The sequence below is a fragment of the Oratosquilla oratoria genome, chromosome 35 (assembly GCF_046742065.1).
Source record: "Oratosquilla oratoria isolate Oo_2021 chromosome 35, ASM4674206v1, whole genome shotgun sequence".
NCBI classification, from domain to species: domain Eukaryota; kingdom Metazoa; phylum Arthropoda; class Malacostraca; order Stomatopoda; family Squillidae; genus Oratosquilla; species Oratosquilla oratoria.
Window position 1 is genome coordinate 31,905,169 of NC_134811.1, and position 19,352 is coordinate 31,924,520.

Genomic DNA, 19,352 nt, shown 5'->3' on the forward strand with positions numbered 1-19,352 from the left:
TTTGCTTCTTCCAAATTCCATTATACTACACTTAATATTGAATTCCATCTCCCACTTCCTACTCCATTCCCATACTTTATTGAGATCACTCTGTAGCGACTCACAATCTTCTTCAGTGTTCACTTTTTTCAACAATTTTGCATCATCCGCAAAGAAGCTCATATAACTTTCAATTCCTTTATCCATATCATTGATATATATAACAAACATTATTGTGGCCAGTACTGTTCCTTGTGGAACACCACTTATCACTTCATCCCAATTAGTGTGTTTTTCTCTTGTCACTGCTCTCATTTTTCTTTCATGCAAGAAGTCTTCCATCCACTTCAGCAGTTTGTCCTGTATTCCTCCTGTTGTTTCTAATTTCTTAAGCAACCTCTTATGTGGCACCTTATCAAAAGTTTTTTTTTCAGGTCTAGAAATGCACAATCAGCCCATCCATTTCTTTATTGTATTACATCTATTAGCCTTGAATAGAAACACGTTAAGTTTGTGACGCATGATCGTCCTTGTCTAAATCCAAATTGCCTTGGATTTAGTACGTTGTTTTTTCCAAATGCCTTACCCATCTACTTTTGATAATTCTTTCACAAATTTTTGCTATCATACTTGTTAGAGAGACCGGTCTATAGTTAGTAGGGTCTTCCTTGTTTCCCCCTTTATATATTGGTACTATATTTGCTCTTTTCCAATCTTTTGGAACTTTTCCTTCTTTCAATTAACTGTTTATTAGGCTATGTATTTTGTCTGTTAGTTCATTATTGCAGTCTCTCAAAATCCAGTTTGCTATTTCATCTGGTCCATGCGATTTTCTGACATCGAGATATCTCAAGTGTTTCATCATTTCATTCTTTGATACTTCTACCTCCTTCATAGGGGGGACTTTCTCCTTCCATTCAATATCTCTAGGTTGCATGTTCTCCCTTGTAAACACCTATTTAAAATACATACATACATACATATACCAAGGCTTTTTCCCCCTTACAAGGGGGGTAGCCAAAAAGAAAAAGGCATAAAATCATTCCCACCTATTCCATCCCTGAATACACTCCACACCCCTCCACCCTCCCTCTTATCTTAGTACCTCCTGAATGACGGGTCATCCCTGCACCTTGTCCACTGCCCTGGGTCAGAAGCAGTGTCGCAAGACACAGCACATCCACAGCAAGGCCGCTGTGGGGGAAAAGAATACTGCCACCAAGAATTCCCACTTGGATCGTAAGAGGCGAGAAGAAAGGGACGGGGATTGGGACTAGGTATCCTTCTCCTTGTAGCCCCACAGGGGAAATTCCTAAAAGAAAAAAAGAAGGCATAAGAGGGGCTGAAAAGCCTCGGACCAGCACCCTATTTAAAATGCTTATTCATAATTTCTACCATTTCTATTTCTTCTGTGTATTCAACTCCTCCTTGCCATAGTTTCTCTAATTCTTGTTTGTTTTTCAGTTTGTTGTTTACAAATCTGTAAAATAGTTTTGGTTGATCTTTACATATTTCTATGACATCTTTTTCGCATTTTCTCTTTTCTTCTGTGCACACTTGTACATATTCATTTCTATAACTAGTATATATTTTCCATTTTTCAGGTCTTTTGTCTTTTTTCCTATTTATCCAAGTGTTATCTCTTTTGCCTTTTAATTCCCTACATCTTTTGTTGCACCAGCACTTTACATATTCTTTTTCTTGCTTTTGTCTTGGGACATACTTTTCCACTCCTTTTTTATATATTTTTTTTTCTTCAAAATATTTCATTTCTCTTCTACTCTTGTTTCCTCCTTATGTATTCTTTCCCAGTCTGCTTTTTGAAAAAATTCTCTTATTATTTTATCAAAATTTGCTTTTTCATACATCAATCTTCCATTTCTATATTGTTAATTTTTTCATGTATTTTTCCTCATTTAGTTCCAGTTCAACCAATATGTGGTCACTTTTAATTATTGGTGTCTTATATTCAATCTTGTTCACTATTTCAGGTTCTGATGTGATTATTAGGTCCAGTCTTGATGGTTCTTCCTCATTTCTATACCTAGTATTCTCCTGAATCCATTGCTTCATTGTATGTTCTATAATCATATCAAGTAGTACATTTCCCCGTAGGTCGTCTCCACCCTTCACTGTTATTTCTTCCCAGCAGATTTCTTTACAATTAAAGTCACCCTATTCTTCCTTCATTTTCCATTATCTCATTTGGTGTTATTCTTGTGTCTTCTAACATACTTTTATGTTCACTCTCTTCACACAAGGCCGTTTTAGGAGGCACATGATTTACTATAAACTTCCTGCTCTTCCCATCCCTGTCTTCCACTTCGATCATAATCATCTCTACTCTATTCTTTCCATATGTGACATTCCTCACATTTATATCCTTCTTAGTCAGGAATATAACTCCACCCCCTTGTTTTACCTCTCTGTTTCTAATCCAATAATTATATGCACTATGTCCTACACGGTTGGGTGGTAGTGGACCTTTCAATTTTGGAAATAATATGGGTAAATGGAAATGATATAAGTAAGTGGAAATGATATAGGTAAGTTAGGGAGTGAGGAATTGTTTGCGCGGTTCCGGGATATGCTAGACAAGATTAGAAATAAGGGAGGTGTTCCTGTTGTATGTGGAATCCTTCCGAGGCGTAGAGTTGGAGGCATGTGGCATTCCAGGGCTATTGCAATGAATTGCAAGCTGGCAAAACATTGCTAGGCCAATGGATGGGAATTTGTCGACAACTGGGACCGCTTTTATGGTAAGAATCACCTATACACAAGGAACAGGGTGCACTTGTCGCCCAGAGGATTTCGGCTCCTTACTGAATCCCTTGAGCGAGAAGTAGGCATCCTACAGGATTTTTACGGGTAGATTACGTGGGAGTAGGGTGGGGGGAAGTATCGGAATATAGCTTAGGCAACAGAATGGACATAAATTCACTAGAATCAGTACAGAAAAAATGACCAAAATGATACATGGACTCAGAAATTTGCCTTACGAAGAGAGGATTAGGCACTTAAACTTACACTCTCTGGAAAGACGCAGAGTGCGGGGTGATCTAATATAAGTGTTCAAGTGGATCAAAGGTTATAACAAGGGTGATGCAAACAAGGTAATCATAATAAAACAATAGGGCAGGACTCGCAGTAATGGGTATAAACTGGACAATTTTAGATTTAAGAAGGAAATAGGCAAGAATTGGTTTACTAATAGGGTGGTCGATGAATGGAATCAACTTAGTGACCATGTAGTAAGCGCTGAAACTATTAGTTGTTAAAAAAAAAAAAACATTAGACAACTTTATGGATAGGGATGACAGGTGGTGATGGATACGGAGCTGCCTAGTGTAGGCCTTATGGTCTCTTGTAGTCTCCTTTATTCTTATGTTCTTATGTCTCTACAATTCCCATTATGTTCGGTTCTTTTTCCTTCAGATAATCATTTAGTTCGTTCAAGCCTGTTATTAAGCCATCTATATTTGTGCAAGACACTTTTAATTTTCTGCTACTTCCATTGTGTTTTTCGTTTCCCTTCTGTTTTCCTCTGGTATGAACCATTTCCTCACTTTCATATTCACTACTCTCCAATAGAAGTTCTCTTTTTCTGACTCTGTTCTTTTCTCGTTTTTTTCTTAGCTTCTAGTCTTCTTGTTTTCTCATCCTCTCTTTCCTCTTTATTCATTTCTCTTTTTATCCATACCTGTTTATATTGCTCACTGTCTGCTAGTTTCCCTGTTTTTGCTAAGATATTCTCTGCTGTCGTTTGTGACCTGAATTTAACCTTAATTGGCCTAGTCTTATCTGTATTGTATTTCCCGGGCCTATACATTTCTATTTGTTTCCCTATTTCTGGTTCATCTTCTTGAACTACTTCTAATATCCTATTTACTTTTTCCTTTTCCTCCTTTATCCTTGTAGTCCTATTTAGATTATACTTCTCTTCCATCCATAATATAATTATACATTTCTTTATATCTGCTAAGTCTCTTACTATATTTTCCTTCTCCATCATCACTTTAATAACTGTGTCCTTGGTTTGTTCTTTCATCTGTTGTTTTACTATATCTCTAAATTCCATTTTGTTGTTCTTTTGTACTTTTTTCCAACCACTTACCTCTTTTGCTATGGACTCTATTCTCTTTATTACTCCTATTGAATTCCTCATTCTCATCCTTTACCTCTCTTAACTGTCTTTTTAATTGTACTATTTCTTTAGTTAGGTTCTGATTCTCCTTCTTTAGTTCTTCCAGCTTATCAACTCTTTGAGTAATTAACTTTGTTTAAACTTAGCTTCCCAATTTTCATTCATTTATTTTAGTTTCTCTAGATTTACTAGTCGGGGGAGGTTGTCATGTCCTCGCTCATTAAATCCATGGAAATAGTTATCTTCACCTTCCATTGCGCTGCTCTTATCTATATTTCTATTTTTTACATTTTTACTAATCACATCGACTTCACTATTGTCAGGCGGTCTCTTGTTTATATATCGTCTGAGTTCCTGGGCCCTATCTTCCCCTTCCACATTTCCTTCCATTTTCCTCAGTAATCCCTCCCCTTCTCCTTTTTCTCCACCTTCCCACTACACCACGAGCTTTCCCCTTCCCTATTAATACAACAGGTACTTTCTTGTCGTTGTGATCCTCGAAATTTACAGATATCACCGGAGTCCAAACTTCGCTGCCACCTCGACCGACGTGTGTGTGTGTGTGTATGTATTGTGTATGTGTATTGTGTGTGTGTGACCTACCAGGTGCACATCGAACCCATTGTTATAGGTTAAAGGAAAAAAACACAAATTTCATGTGACGACATGTATTCTAGCTATGATTGTTTAATTCTGTATATAAAATCACATACAAAATGATAATGAAAGTACAAAATATGGTAAACAATGATTTGAAAATCACTGACAGAAGCTCAGGAGCTCAGTGAAATATAATATATTGTTATGTACACAAACTCTAGAAGAACATCAAGGATTCCTTCTAAATCATAGAGCAATGAACACATATACAGGGTAGAAGCAACTGCACCTAGAGTATCTACTCCACAGCTCCTCCTCTCAGCGAGTTTGTCTATATAGTTATGTATAAATGATGTATAAAAGTGCCACGACATCCTGGGGAACAAGCACGGGTTATAAGTATGATTGTAAACACGTAAAAGGGCATTTGTGTCCTACACGGAGATAGACATATGATCGGACGTGTACACATGTGTAATTACATGCCCGCACACACACACATGCATGCACGCACACACACACACGCACACACACACACGCACGCACGCACACACACACGCACACACACACACACACACCAAACAAACAAACAACAGATATGTTCCAGTTATGCTGGATCTTCCCATAAGACGAGGCGCTCACTCCATCTCTTATAAAGACAAGCCATATAATCACTTTGAGATCCTGGAGGAAGGGTACTTTGCCGCCAACCAAGAGAGTAAATCAAGCTTCTGTTTATATATCCTTACACCTGCACATTTGGCTACCTAATTTAGAACATTTATATATAGATTTATCTTCACCTATTCCTCATTTTCTACTTCTTCCTCTAAGTTATATTGCACCACTTCCCTCAAACAGGATTGTGGAGTATGAATTCTTGTATCAGAGATCAATTATTTGTCCTTTACTTCTGAATTTTGTCTGTATTATTAAACCTGTCTTCACAAGAGGATGGGTAACGATCCCCCAAATAGGAAAGTCTTCATAGGTACATATACATTATCCATGCATACGTACATGCATATATTCAAATATCATAATCAAGCCCATAATAATATACGTGTACACACGCACACACGCGCACACGCGCGCACGCACTCACACGCGCACTCACGCACGCACACACGCACACACACACACACACGTATATATATATTATGAACATATGCATGTATATATCCATATATAAACATGAAGCACATGTATACTTGTAGACAAATGCTTCTTTTATGTGTGTACATTCATACAAACATTAATACATAAGTATTTTATAAGTAGTGGCAGTAAAGTATCTCTTTCACTCTCATGACATATATATAAAATCCTCACATTCTTTTTTTTTTCTTTTTTTCGTTGCCACTTTCATTCAGTGTCGTGCTTTCATTTCTTGGTCTCTTGGTCTCCATCCCCAAGTCTGAATGTAACTTTTCAACTCATCTCTTCCTTCGTGATAATACTGAAATAAATGTGTGGTGAGTAAGACCACTTGTGCCCAAACACACACAGTGATGACAACGCTAATTCGTTTAACTAAAAAATGCGCGCGGTTATGTTTGAATGTTGAGCAGAGATGAAATTTGTTTTTTCTTGGTCACTTTCCGTGCATAGCGAGTCCTGCTAGGAAATGTTATGGTTTATGCATCCAAGTTATAAATATATAAGAATGAGGCAGCTCTCTTAAGAACTTAATTATAGACATTGCTACAGTCTTTAGGGAGTAAGTCGACATGAATAAACAGAAGAAATATATGACTAGTTATCAATATTGTCCTATGATTATGATTTCTAATAATGTCGAACAAGCCACATGTAAATAAAATGTCTCCAATAAGAAACCTTTTTCTTTTATCAAATATATCACAGAAAATGTGAATTTAATTAGACACTAAATTAAGATATCATTATTTACAACTTATAAGGGATTTTTCGTTCCTCTGTACTTAAAGCTAAATATAAAATCTCCTGCAAAACTTTAACTCGTTCCTCTTCCCAGTTTGATTTGATCGCTGACCTGTACATGCACATCCCTCTGCCCACAAAGCGTTTGAGTTCAACACAGGTCACGGCGAATTGCAAAGACCTTTTGCACCAGACGAATTTATTCACCAGAAAAATAGACCTCTGTTGGACCAAAGCCTCGATTAAGGCCCTGGGCAATAGAGGCTCTACCCTCAGCCTAAGCGCAACCCGAGACTCAGGGGACACAAGCGACGCAGGGAACACAGGCGACGCAGCATAGAGCAAAGGCAGACTTATTGCTGAATTGAAGTGCAGATTGAACTTCTCTCTCACTTGAAATGTTTTAGGTATACTACATCAGCATTTTAAGTGAGAGAGAAGTTCAAACTGTACTTCAAATCAGCAACAGAAAGTCTACTTTTGCTCTGTGCTGCTCCGCCTGTGTTGCCTGCGTCACAGTTTGCGCTTAGGCTAAAAGATGTATCATCACCTGGATTTTGTTAAAATGCCATCTTTACAGCGCGCCCCGATAGTGTATGGATTAAACCAAATAGCCGATTCAGGTCACTTATCCAAAGAAGTCTTTAGGAGTTTGTCAGAGAACGTAAAGGATGAACAGAAATGTATCTGGGGTTGGAAACCCTAACAACCCTTTAAATGGAGTATAGGCAAGAAGCCCTCGTATCGGTGTGTGTTGCAGCAAGAAAACAGTAATGGGCAAGAAGTATCTTCGGAATAATATTTATCCACCGAATGGACAAGAAGTATCTTCGGAATCATATTTATCCACTGAGGTGGATGAATAGGTCTTTTAGTGTGGCTGTGTGCCTTGACTCGGCCACCCTTTCTATAAGGGGGAGAAATCCACTGGTCCATACATGCATACAAACACTCAAAGACTGGAGGGCGTAGGGTTTGTAAAGAAACAGAAGAAGGTGAAAAAATATTAACCCTTGTGTGTGGGTGAGGGGGGGGGAGTCAATGAATTAATTGTGACTGTTCAAGAGAAATTTGAAATAGGTGGGAAAGAAAAAGAGAGGAAGGGGGGAGGGATGAAAGAGGAGGAAGTGTGACCATTTGAAGGGATCAAGGTCGAAAATAGGGACGGCAGAAGGCGGCAGAGGGCTCTGTCTGGCTAAATGGGGCGAGTCTGTGGGTAGCTATTAACCAACAAACCAATAAACAAGACCCGCCTTCCCGTATAACCTTAGGTGCAGCAGACGGACTCACGGCTGAAGGGAGGCCCCTGAAAACTAAGATGTTTCAAAGCCCTGCTCATTTTTTCAGGGCATTTTGAAACCTCATCTTAGGGACTTCTAAGGCCCCGCTTATTTTCAGGGCCTTTTTGGGTCCTATTCATGCTCAGGGCATTTCGGGGCCTCCGCTCATTTTCAGGGACTTTTGGTGTCCTACTCATTTCCAAACCCTTTTAGGGCCTCCACTCATTTTCAGGGCCTTTCTGGGCTCCTGCTCATTTTCAGGGCCTTTCGGGGTCCCACTCATTTTCAGGGCAACATCCAGCTGTACCTTTCTTCATCACACACACACATACAAGTTTAGGTATATACACATAAAATAAACTATCTTTTGTTAAAATTAAATGCTTCACGTATTGAAACTGTACAAATTATGCTAAAAATGTCCAGTGTATCCATGGGAGACAAGTACAGGATAAATGGAAATGAAATAAAAATAAAATAGAAAGAAAGTAAAAAGAATATCTGAGAAATCAAACATGGTAGTGTTGGCAACATCATTTAAAGGAACCTATTTTTTTCGGGTTTTTTTTTTTTCTCTTCTTCTTTGGACCTGGAGAAGGACATGGAAGAGAACTCTTCCTCCCATCTACCTTCAGGCATATTTGTGTGAGCCGACTATTCTCTCCCTGTCTCTGGAGGCGGTGTTGAAGGAATGCTTCTTCTTGCGACGCATCTTGTCGATGTCCTTCCCGAAGACGTCGCCGGACCTCAAGGCTGAGATGAGGTCATCGAAGTCGTTTTCGTTTTCGCCTCCCGAACTGCTCTCGCCAGCGCTGTTGCTCGCGTTGGTGTTGAGCTTGACTGAGCGTTCTTTGGCTCGTCGTTCGCGTTCTGCCTCTCGGCGCTGCCAAACAGGACTAACATTAGAATAATCAATATGACTGATTCGGTTTAACGTCACGAAACTCCCCCTTATCAGGAGGCTAGGACGGTGCCCCCTTACAGAGAATTTGTAGCGTGGAATTTAATGAACCATGCCCTTGGTCCAACTCGCTGGTGGCAGTGTTCGAACTGCCGTCACCTCGACTTCCGCCGCAAGTACGGACGCTCTAACTCGTTCGGCCAGCGAGCATCCAATCACAATATATAAAAATAGAAATCTATAACATGCAGACCGACATAAGCCCAGCTTCCTAGTAGCAACATGCACATGCAGAACAGAAAAATGTATACTTGATATATGGACACAAAATACAAATGACTACAAGCAGAAACGGTGTCATTATTACAAGTGACAAAGGAAATAGCGAAATCGAAGGTGAAGGTCAGATGGGAGATGTGCCAAGAAGATGCAGTATGGCACAGTTCGATCTAATCATAATTCTATTCTATCTAAATATATACCAAGGGCTCTTTCCCCCTCACAAGGGGGGTAGCCAAAGTTAAGAGGCATATATCCACTCCTACCTATTTCATTCCAAATCACTCCACTCTTATCTTATTCCACTTATCTTAATAATAATAAAAAAAATCCTTGTAGACACTAAGTTAACGAACTATGCCACACAGAAGATAAATATTTCTATGTGATGGGTTAGTCTAATTTATTTGGGTGGTTTTACGTGGGACAGAGAAAATATCTACATATTGTCTTTTTTTTTTTTTTTTTTTCTTCTTCTTCTTCTCTGTCATCTTGGTAACTTCCTCTGAAGCTCTGGCAGACCAAACCTGAAATCCTTATGTAAGTTTTAAGTTTTTTACATTATCGAACTCTTCGCTTTTTTTTCTAGTGAACATAAGACGATTTTATTCAGTCAAGGAACACCCAGAAGGCAGAAGTCCTGGTCTTTGTCAGCCCTCGACTGAATAAAACAGCCTGTAGCATAACTGAATTAATTGAATATACAATTTTGTTTCACCAGTAATGTTCAGTAATGGGAAGGTCTGTGGAAATTTTGACAGTTTTTTTTTTTTTTTTTTTTTCAAAGACACAAAGCAATGATTTAGTGTGAAAGCCAGGCTGGGGAGACCTTGGTTGCGGTATTTTAGATGCAAAAGGGAAGCCAATCATGAGGACGATCAGAAGATCAACGCTGAAGAGAGTGTACGACATAGTTTGAGTCTTTTGATGCAATATTCAAGACAAATTAATAAATAAATAATTCAATTTAACGTTGTGAGCTCCCCCTTGTAAGGAGGCTAAGACGGTGCCCCTTACAGAGGATTTTATAGCGTCCAATTTAATGAACCATGTCCTTGGTTCAACTTGCTGATGGCAGGGTTTGAACCACCGTCACCTCGATCTCTGTCGCAAGTAGCAATGGTCTAGCCCGCCCCAGCCATCAAGCATCCATAAATAAATTAATAAATAGATGGACAAATAAATAAACGAATAATAATTCAGACCAGCTGATGATGAAATTCGAAACATCTTTTTCAATATGAAATTTTAATCTTAAGGAAAAATAGGGATTTTTTTTCGAAAATACAATAATTAGAAAATTAAGGTGACAAAAGTTTCGTAAAGACATGTTAATACTTATGTGAAGCAATGACTATGTGTGAAAATATTCATATTCTTACCAATTTTGGAAAAGAATATTAACTGAAATGAAAATGTAAATAATAAAACCCGGCCGTCGCTGTTTGATTATTTGAATTACATCGCTGCTACTAGCGATTCGTTCCATTACACTGAATGTCTGACACAGTGTCATAGCTTTATCTGTGTTGCGATTAGCTACAATATGTAAATATCATTCTTTTTACTAAATCTATTCCTTGTCAGCCAGTTAATAAACCCGAAAATGTAAGAGATTCATGTATCCAAACACCATATACAGAAGAATTCACTGGTCGTGTGATGTATAGTAGACAGAACGAAGAAGACGAAGAGAAACTACTTGGATAGCCGCAAGAAGCCCCACCACCGGGAAGGCTGTCAAAACCTCCACATCCAAAAAATCCCAAGCGCAAAAAAAAAAAAAAAAAAAAAAAAAAAATGAATAGATAAACAAGTAAATAAAAAAAAATATTAATAAAATAAATTTATTGGTGTCGCTTTAGTGGGTGTTAGTGGTGATGCAGTACTTTATCGCTTGTTATATGTCACCTGCTGATGAGCTCGGATTTTTTCCCCCTCTGTGAAAATTAGCTTTCTAGCGTTTTCTCAACTGAGGCTCAGGGTCAACGCCAGAGAGAAAACGCCGCTCTATGCGCCCAGTCACTAGGGAGAGATCGCCGCTTGTAACGCTGAAACACAACCAGAGGACGAACATGAGATACCCGGCCCTCACTCCTCAGCACTTCAAGTGATTCTTCTTTCAGGAATAAAGAAACGGAGAAATAGAGACGGAAGAGAGTGGAAGAAGAGGGATTATTATCGTGTCGTTGAAGATAGATGTCATTTTTTAGCGAGATTTTTCCCGAGTCAAGGTATTTCTATTCGGTCACGTTTTGGTATTCATTTGGTTCTGCAATGATTAATTAATCACTCATTACACTATCATTTTTGGACACATAACTGGGTATAACTGAATACGAGACATCTGATTCACGAACAAAAACAATTTGTCTCCTTTCCACTAATATGTCAAATCAATTATCAATATCACCCTGAACGATGTGGCGGGGAACAGGGATGACCCTTCATCCACAAGGTGTTGAGATGGGAGAGGTGTTATATAGGATTTCTTTGTTTATTAGGTAGGTGTAAGTTTTGATTCTACTAGATCCATTATGGGAGAGAAAAGCCCTTTGGCGTTTGTTTGTGTATGTGGATATATATATATATATATATATATATATATATATATATATATATATATATATATATATATATATATATATATATATATATATATATATATATTAGCAACCACAATGCACTTTAATTCTAAGCCATCAACATCGGGAGACCCAATGGAGGCCACAACCAGAAATTGAAATGTGGTACTGCCGAGGACTCGAACTCAGCTATCACATGACAAGTAACGCAGTGACATACCAACTACGCTATCAAGAGAGATATAAGTCAAGCGCAATATTCCTTATATATATTTGTATGCTCGAGTACATACACATACATGAAATTTTGCGTTCAACCCATCTCCACTATGATAGTACAATTGGAAGTATACAAACGCGGGAAAGTATTTGTATATATATTTGTATATATATATATATATATATATTATATATACATATATATATATATGTATATGTATTTGTATGTGTATATGTATATGTATACGGCATGTGTGTGTGTGTGTGATGTAAAATATAACGACTTTTGGTGCAGTTATTATGCAGAACTGCGCATGCTCCTCAGGCAGAACCAAAAGGTATCCTAACTTTTTTGGTCAAGTTTCCCCGAGGTAAATGTTTGGAGTTGAAATTCCTCAATAGTTCCAATGACCCTCACGATGTTAACCAAGAAAGTCTGATCAAAACAAAGTCTTCACCGCTTGCGGACCGAAGGCATTCATATGCTAAATCAAACCGATTGGCATTCGCATAACAAGGTCATTCATTGTGCCAAAAACAACCCAAAGATTCTTAAGAGGTTCAGTGTTTGTTGTCAGTAATGATTTTTTTTAATGTCATTTGGGTGGGGAAAAAAGAACGAAAGTAAAAGAGTACAAGAAGAAAATGAATTGTGCTGTTAAAATCAAACAACTGTGTTATTATAACACTGCCACAAACAAAAAACATTAAGATGTATGGCCGAGAAAAAGCATACTTGTACAAGAAAATATCAGCTGCAGTAAAAAACAAATTGATATATGCAATACATGAAGATGTATAGTTATGGTGATCATGTTTGGAACAAACTCAAGACTGGTTAAGATTGAAAGTTAGTCAAACTGTTGTATATCTAATCATGTGATTTCATGTGTCAATACAAACAAAGACGCAGGGCAAACATGCACACACAATCACAAGAAAAAAGTTAATTCATAAACAAATAACTAAATGCACGTAACTTACCTTATAAGAGCTTATCATATAAACAAAAAATTGGGCAAATTTCTCTTTATAAGGAAATTTTACTTATGAATCAAAATCCATAATTAAATCCAACAGTTTCCACTCACTTCGGCCTCTTTTCTTTTTCTCTCCTCCTCCTCTTCCTTCTTCTTCATAGTGTCCAGGTCTTTCTTAGCGTCTCGGAAGGAGTCCAGGAAAGTGTCGAAATTGCCGAAGAAATCTTCTGGGGTCACTGTCTTCGGGTTTTCACCAAACAAGGTCGCAATTTTTTCGAACTGCGAGAAGAAGAGAAAGCTCCTCCTAATCAGTTGGCTACTTTAACATCAGCTAATAGATAAAAAAAATTAACTATTTTGCACATATTAAACTTTACCAGAAATGTATACATATACATAGTTTGTGTACCCCTCTATCTCAGTCTATGATACTAAAATCAGTTCGCCCATAAATGGTCACAAAACTGAGTTGTTTTCATGATTGTTTTGATTTAGTCACGAACCCCCCCCCAAAAAAAAAAAAATAATAATAATAATAATAAAAAAAAGAAAAAGATCTTAAAGAGTGGCAAGACGGTGTCACTTTACAAAGGGCTTAATGAAGTCTTCCCTTACTACGAACTCGTTCCTCCGCCAGACAGGACTCGAACCGACTCCACTCCTGACCTCCGCCCCAACCAGCGACGATCTAAACTGCTCGGCCACCGAACATCCCTGTTTTCGTAGTTACCTACATTCTTTCCTAAATCAGCTCGAAAAGTAATATAACTCCATTGCAACCATCCACTCGTCTCTTTTCATTTATACTAGCTTCGGTTTATCTGATTTCTGGTAGTTTTCCTTCCTATGTATCTGTTTAAATGTGTCTTTCCATCCTCAATTATTGTTCATGTATATGTTGAATTTTTTGGCGATGTATCACTTTTAGATGTACATCATTCCATCTACCTTAATAACTATGCCTAGTCTAAAAGTCTAAGTATACAAATCACGACCACTTTTTTTTTTATATCCCTCCCACACCCTGCCTCCAATCTCCATTTGAATAACTAGGATACGACTTCGTTTACAGAACTCTAGAAATAAAATGTCAATAGTACGTCTAACATTCGGATAGGTTTATAATTTTTTGTTCATCATTCATCTTTGCTATATATAGAGGAAAAATAATTTGATATTTGGAAATTTGAAAAAGTAAATAGAATATTGTAATGGAAGTCGTTCTCACTCAAACGAACTCTCAACTGTCGGTGCTGGTGAAGACATGCTATCGGCAGGTCCTGCTCCTCTGCTAATTTGCTAAGTCTGACTCACCTGGTTCTTCATGTTGTTGAATTGTGCTTCAAGATTGGTGTACTTGTCCTTGGCCAGGGCCGTGAACTCGTTCATTGCCAGTCTGAACCGGTCACCTGGTGGAGTGCTCCCTTGCCCGCGGTGCCAGCATACCTCTTTCTCGATGTAGTCCAGCCCTTGGCCGAGCGCTCCGATCTCCTTTTCAAGTTCGACAATGCTAAAAGAGAAATAATGTTGATTTTTTTTAAGCAAGTGTCGCCCTGCAGTTAGCTCGCAGTGACTTATCAAATATTCATTTAGGTCAAGATATCATATGATATTACATACATACATATACCAAAGGCTTTTTCCCCCTTACACGGGGGTAGCCTCATATGATACTGATAGAACATAATTATTGTGACCCGTACGTGCAACATGATGTAAGAACCGTGCGCAAATTGTTCAATATTACGTTTCCACCAAATTACATTAATATTTGTTTACAACAATATGTCCTTTTATGATTCCCAGAATATACGTTCCAAAAAGAAAGAATGGAAGAAAAAACAGTTTTCTGTCGAGTGTATTCAAGACCTCGTGGCATTGGTAGAATATATTTAGCCCCAATTCACTGTTGGTTACACTCAAGAAAGTTGTGATATCATTAGCGTTTTTTAATTTAAATGCAGTGTTAGGTAAACCCAAGAAAGACCTGATACCATTAAGGGCACTCATTTTCAGTTTAGTGTCGAGGCGAGAGGAAAAAGAAAGGAAGAAATGTAAAGAGGACAATATCCCTTGGCTCCACTCCAATTAGATTCACTGCCGAGTACGTCCTGTGACCAGTCAGCCTAAATTGACAACAGGGGACACTCAAAATCGATCTAATACCATTTTGGTACCACTCAGCCTCAAGTGACAGCAGAAGACACAAAAAACACTAAACCTACTTGGCATCACTCGACCTCAATTCGCTGTTGAGTGACCTGATACGATCGATCCCAATCAGCCACAATCTACAACAGAGGGCACCCAAGAAAGATTCAGTACCATTGGCATCACAAACACAACTCGATGCCGACTACGCAATGAGACCCTTGGCGCCACTCACTTGACTTTAGCCGCGTCCTTAAGGTGAGGAAGATCGTCATCCAACTTGAGGATCTCTTTCCACTGTTTCTCACAGATCCGGATGATGTAGTGGAGGAGCGTGATGGTCCGGTTGCTGGAAGCCTTCGTGTCGACAAGCTTGTTCAAACTCGACACTCTGAAGCCGTAGGCACTTCCTCTTGGTCCCTTGTTCATGTAATTACCGATGGCCAAGATCACCTTGAAAGACCAAACAAGGATTTAATTTGCGAATGAAAAATTCACTCCCACAAACAATGAAGTATCTTTTGAGTGAAAATCTGTTTTTAAAAAGTGTATCCTTGAGAAAAAAAAATCAAAGACAAGCAACGAGTTATATTGTTAGAAGATTTATGTTTAAATTTTCATCCTAAGACAAGTGTCATATCAAGATGAAATAGTTATGACGAGTGTAACGAGTCCCCAGTCACAGGACTTGCTGCAATCTTAAGGTGACGGCACACTAGGCTAGCATGCTATTTGCTTTTGCTACTTCGAGTAGGAACGACTTCGGTTACAGCATTCTAGACTTCCGTAAAAACGTCTCAACAATGTGTCTCTCATTCGTATTCTAGGTTTAACGTCTTTTATTTCGCCATTCAGCTCCTCACAATACGACACGAGAAAATTGACATTTGGAAAAAAAAAAAATGAAAAGCAAAAGATCGTAACCGAAGTCGTTTCTACTAAAACAAAGTAACAAAAAGCAAGTAGAATGCTAGTGAGAATTGCCTAGTGTGCCGCCACATTTATATATGAACCCCGTCCATACCAGGTGATACTTTTCCTCGCACTGTGTCTGTCGCCAGCCAGTTGCATTCATCCCAGTGTCATCCACTCAGTGGTGAAGGGCTTTATGTGTAATAAGACTAATGTTTTATCTAAACTGTCTTACCCAGACAGTGGGCGAGAGAGGGATGGTCTCTCATCCAAAGGGAACAACAATAAAAAAATAAAAAATAAAATGGGTGGGGGTGGGGGTGGGTGAAAGGTGGGTCCATGCCCGGGATAGCCACCTCCCTTATAAGGAGAAAGGGTCTTTTGGAATATCTATGTGTCTGCGGAGAAAACGGTCATCATATTTTTTACACAATGAAAGGAAACTAGAGACAACAGAAGTGGCAGAAAAAAGAAAATGAGAATAATAATTAAAGAAATCATAAAAAGATAATAAGTGAAAAGGAATACCAGAAAATGAAAGAAGTTCGCAAGGCAGTGGAAGATAAGAGAAATGGAGGGATAAGGATGACCCTTCATCCACAAGGAAAAAAGATTGGAGGGACAACAAGTAGGCTTTTGAGTGGGAGTGGGATGGACGTTGAGAGGCTGATTAGGCCACCCTCTGTATAAAGGGGAAAAGGGCTTTTTGGTATATGTAAAAGAGTGGCTTGGCGACTTCCTTTATAAGGGTGAAAAACCCTTGGTGTGTGTGTATATATATATATATATATATATATATATATATATATATATATATATATATATATATATATATACATACATATATACATACATATATATACATACATATATATACATATATATACATACATATATATACATATATATACATACATATATATATATACATTATATACATATATATATATACATATATATATATACATACATATATTATATACATATAGAGAGAGAGAGAGAGAGAGAGAGAGAGAGAGAGAGAGATAAAAGAGTGAAAATAGGAAGAAGGGAGAGGCGAGAAGAGAATGGAAGAGGAGAGAAAATGAAGGAAGAGGTAAACAAGAACAACATGGCATCCGTCACTCACCTCAAGTAGTTTTCTGAGTCTCTTACTGGAACTGATCTCCTTGGCTGCTTTGATGACTGATTGGATCTTGGGGTCACACTCTGCTATCCGCTCCTTGAACTTCTTCTGGTAGTGGAGGCACCGCAGTCGCTGCTCATAGTGCTCTATCCTGTAGGTACAATTAGAAAGGCAGGGTTTAGATACAGTAGGACATGGCATGTTTTTTTTTCTTCTATTTTAGCATCTTTTTCGAATCTTTTAGCCTCTCTCGAACCTCCAAAAATTTATTCTGGTCATAGTGCTCTACCCTGCAAATACAATTAGGAAGGCTGGGTTTAGATTCATTTTAACTGTTTCAGTAGGACGTGACACTAGTTATCTTTTTTCATTTTAGCATCCTTTTCGAATCTATTTAGCCTCTTTCGCACCCCCAAAGATTTATTCTGGCCATAGTGCTCTATCCTGCAGGTAAAATTAGGAAGAGGTTTAGATACATCTTAGCGTGGCAGTAGGACATGGCATTGGTAACCTTTTTCCACTATAGCATACTTTTCGACTCTAGGTAGCCTCTCTCATACTCCCCAAATGTTGATTCTGATCATAGTGCTCTATCCTGAAGATACAGTAAGGAAGGCAGGGTTTAGATACATCCTAGCTGTGGCAGTCGGATATGGCATTAGTTATCTTTTTTCACTTTAGCATCCTTTTCGAATCTAGGTAGCCTCTCTCGCACCCCCAAAAACTGATTCTGGTGATAATTTTTTCATCTTGAAAGTACAATTAGGGCAGGATTTAGGTACATCTCAGCTGTAGCAGTAGGACATGACTTTTTTTTTCATTTTAGCATCTTTTTCGAATCTAGGTAGCCTTCCTCGCACCCTCTAAAAGATGAACATTATTTCCAAAAATGAATAAAGCACACATATCTCATGAGGCATCTATAATGACGACTCAATTTTTTTTTTTTTTTTTTTTTTGCAATTATGTAATAAAGTCCAAAATCCAAAACTGACAAAGAATATTTACTGCAAGTCCTTGCGTAACTTGAAAATAGAAGACTAACCCTTACTGGACTGGCTCGTCATTTTGACTGCCATTACTGTGCGGGTTAAAGCGTCGCTACTTCCAGCGGTGGTCGAGGTGATGGCAGTTCGAATCCTGCCGCCAACGAGTTGGATCAAGGCCATGCTTCATTATAAATTCCACGCTACTAAGTCCTCTGTAAGGGGGACCGTTCTAGCCTCCCGATAGGAGGAGTTCGCGACGTTAAACCGAACGAGTCATACTAGTTTTGGCCCTTGACTTACTTAGATATTTCGAGAAGGAAGCGGTCTGCCCTAGCCAGCATCTCGATCTCGTCAGCATGTTCTTCGAGCATGGCCTTTTCCTCTGGACTGGGAGTGAACTTGAGAAGCTGTTCAACCATGTCTGGCGCCAACTCGCTGTCGCTGTCCATCTTAAGAAGTACTCTGAGGGTGTACAAAGGGTCATGAGGAACAAGAACAAGAATGGAGTCTGAAACATCGTTTAAAATACTGAAAATGAATTAAATTGTTGCAGCTTGTCAAGCTGTACTGTAGACAGCCTACACCTTGATGGCCAACACTGGGGAAACCTGTAGGGGCAACGAGTTTGTAGACGTGTTAGTTTACGTTAGTTTGTTAAAGAATAAATTCCGTTTTATTAGTTTCTGGTCTATCCATTTTTTTTTTTTTTTTTTTTTTTTTTTTTCCTCCAAGACTACCTCTCAGCTAAACAAGATTTTCGGGTTTCCCCAGAGCAAAACTCTAAGTCCACTACTGCAGCAAAGAGGTTAGAATGAACTTGAAACAAACACAAGTAAACGATTAGAATGGATATGCAGTAAGTGTGAGCTTGAACTAAACTCCAGGGGTTACTAGAATTTCTATACATTATGTATAAATTTGCCACAATGAAGAGCTTCTAAATTACAAAATTATTGCCACAGAATGAAATGAAGTGAAGGAAATATACACTGCACATCTCAAATGGTCTCAACCAAACCTACCTAATAAGCTCATCATTGGTCATTTTTAGTTTGGACAGAAGAATGGTGCAGTTCTGCTGACGTCGATTTTCGAGAATGCTGATCTGCTGAGCACGCACTGACTTCATCCTCTCAAGGGTCTTCTCACCCTGAAAGAAGATAGTTGGTCTTCAATACCAATTGTATTATAAGAACACAAGAATGGAGGAGAGTACAAGAGACCATAAGGACTACACTAGGCACTTTCATGTCCCTTACAATCTCCCATCACACTCCATAAAGTTATCTCATCTTCTTTTAGAAC

At 38.5% G+C, this 19,352-nt stretch overlaps 1 protein-coding gene across 2 annotated transcripts in view; it reads right to left on the reverse strand.

Moving 5' to 3' along the window:
* Positions 1–4,775: 4,775 nt before the first annotated feature.
* The window catches only part of DAAM (disheveled-associated activator of morphogenesis-like protein), a 195,322-nt gene continuing 180,745 nt past the window's right edge, over positions 4,776–19,352 (reverse strand). Inside the window, exons 16-23 of one of the 2 annotated variants that reach the window (XR_012965768.1) lie at positions 19,070–19,197; positions 18,348–18,509; positions 17,062–17,209; positions 15,256–15,473; positions 14,184–14,379; positions 12,981–13,148; positions 10,997–11,136; positions 8,654–8,788 (exon numbers count right to left, since the gene is read on the reverse strand). Coding sequence is in view for 1 of the 2 variants with exons in the window: in XM_076174181.1 (XP_076030296.1) it covers positions 8,537–8,788; positions 12,981–13,148; positions 14,184–14,379; positions 15,256–15,473; positions 17,062–17,209; positions 18,348–18,509; positions 19,070–19,197 (1,272 nt within the window). In the remaining variant the exon portion in view is untranslated. Of the gene's footprint in view, positions 8,789–10,996; positions 11,137–12,980; positions 13,149–14,183; positions 14,380–15,255; positions 15,474–17,061; positions 17,210–18,347; positions 18,510–19,069; positions 19,198–19,352 lie in introns of both variants that reach the window. The other variant, XM_076174181.1, reaches the window with a different exon arrangement.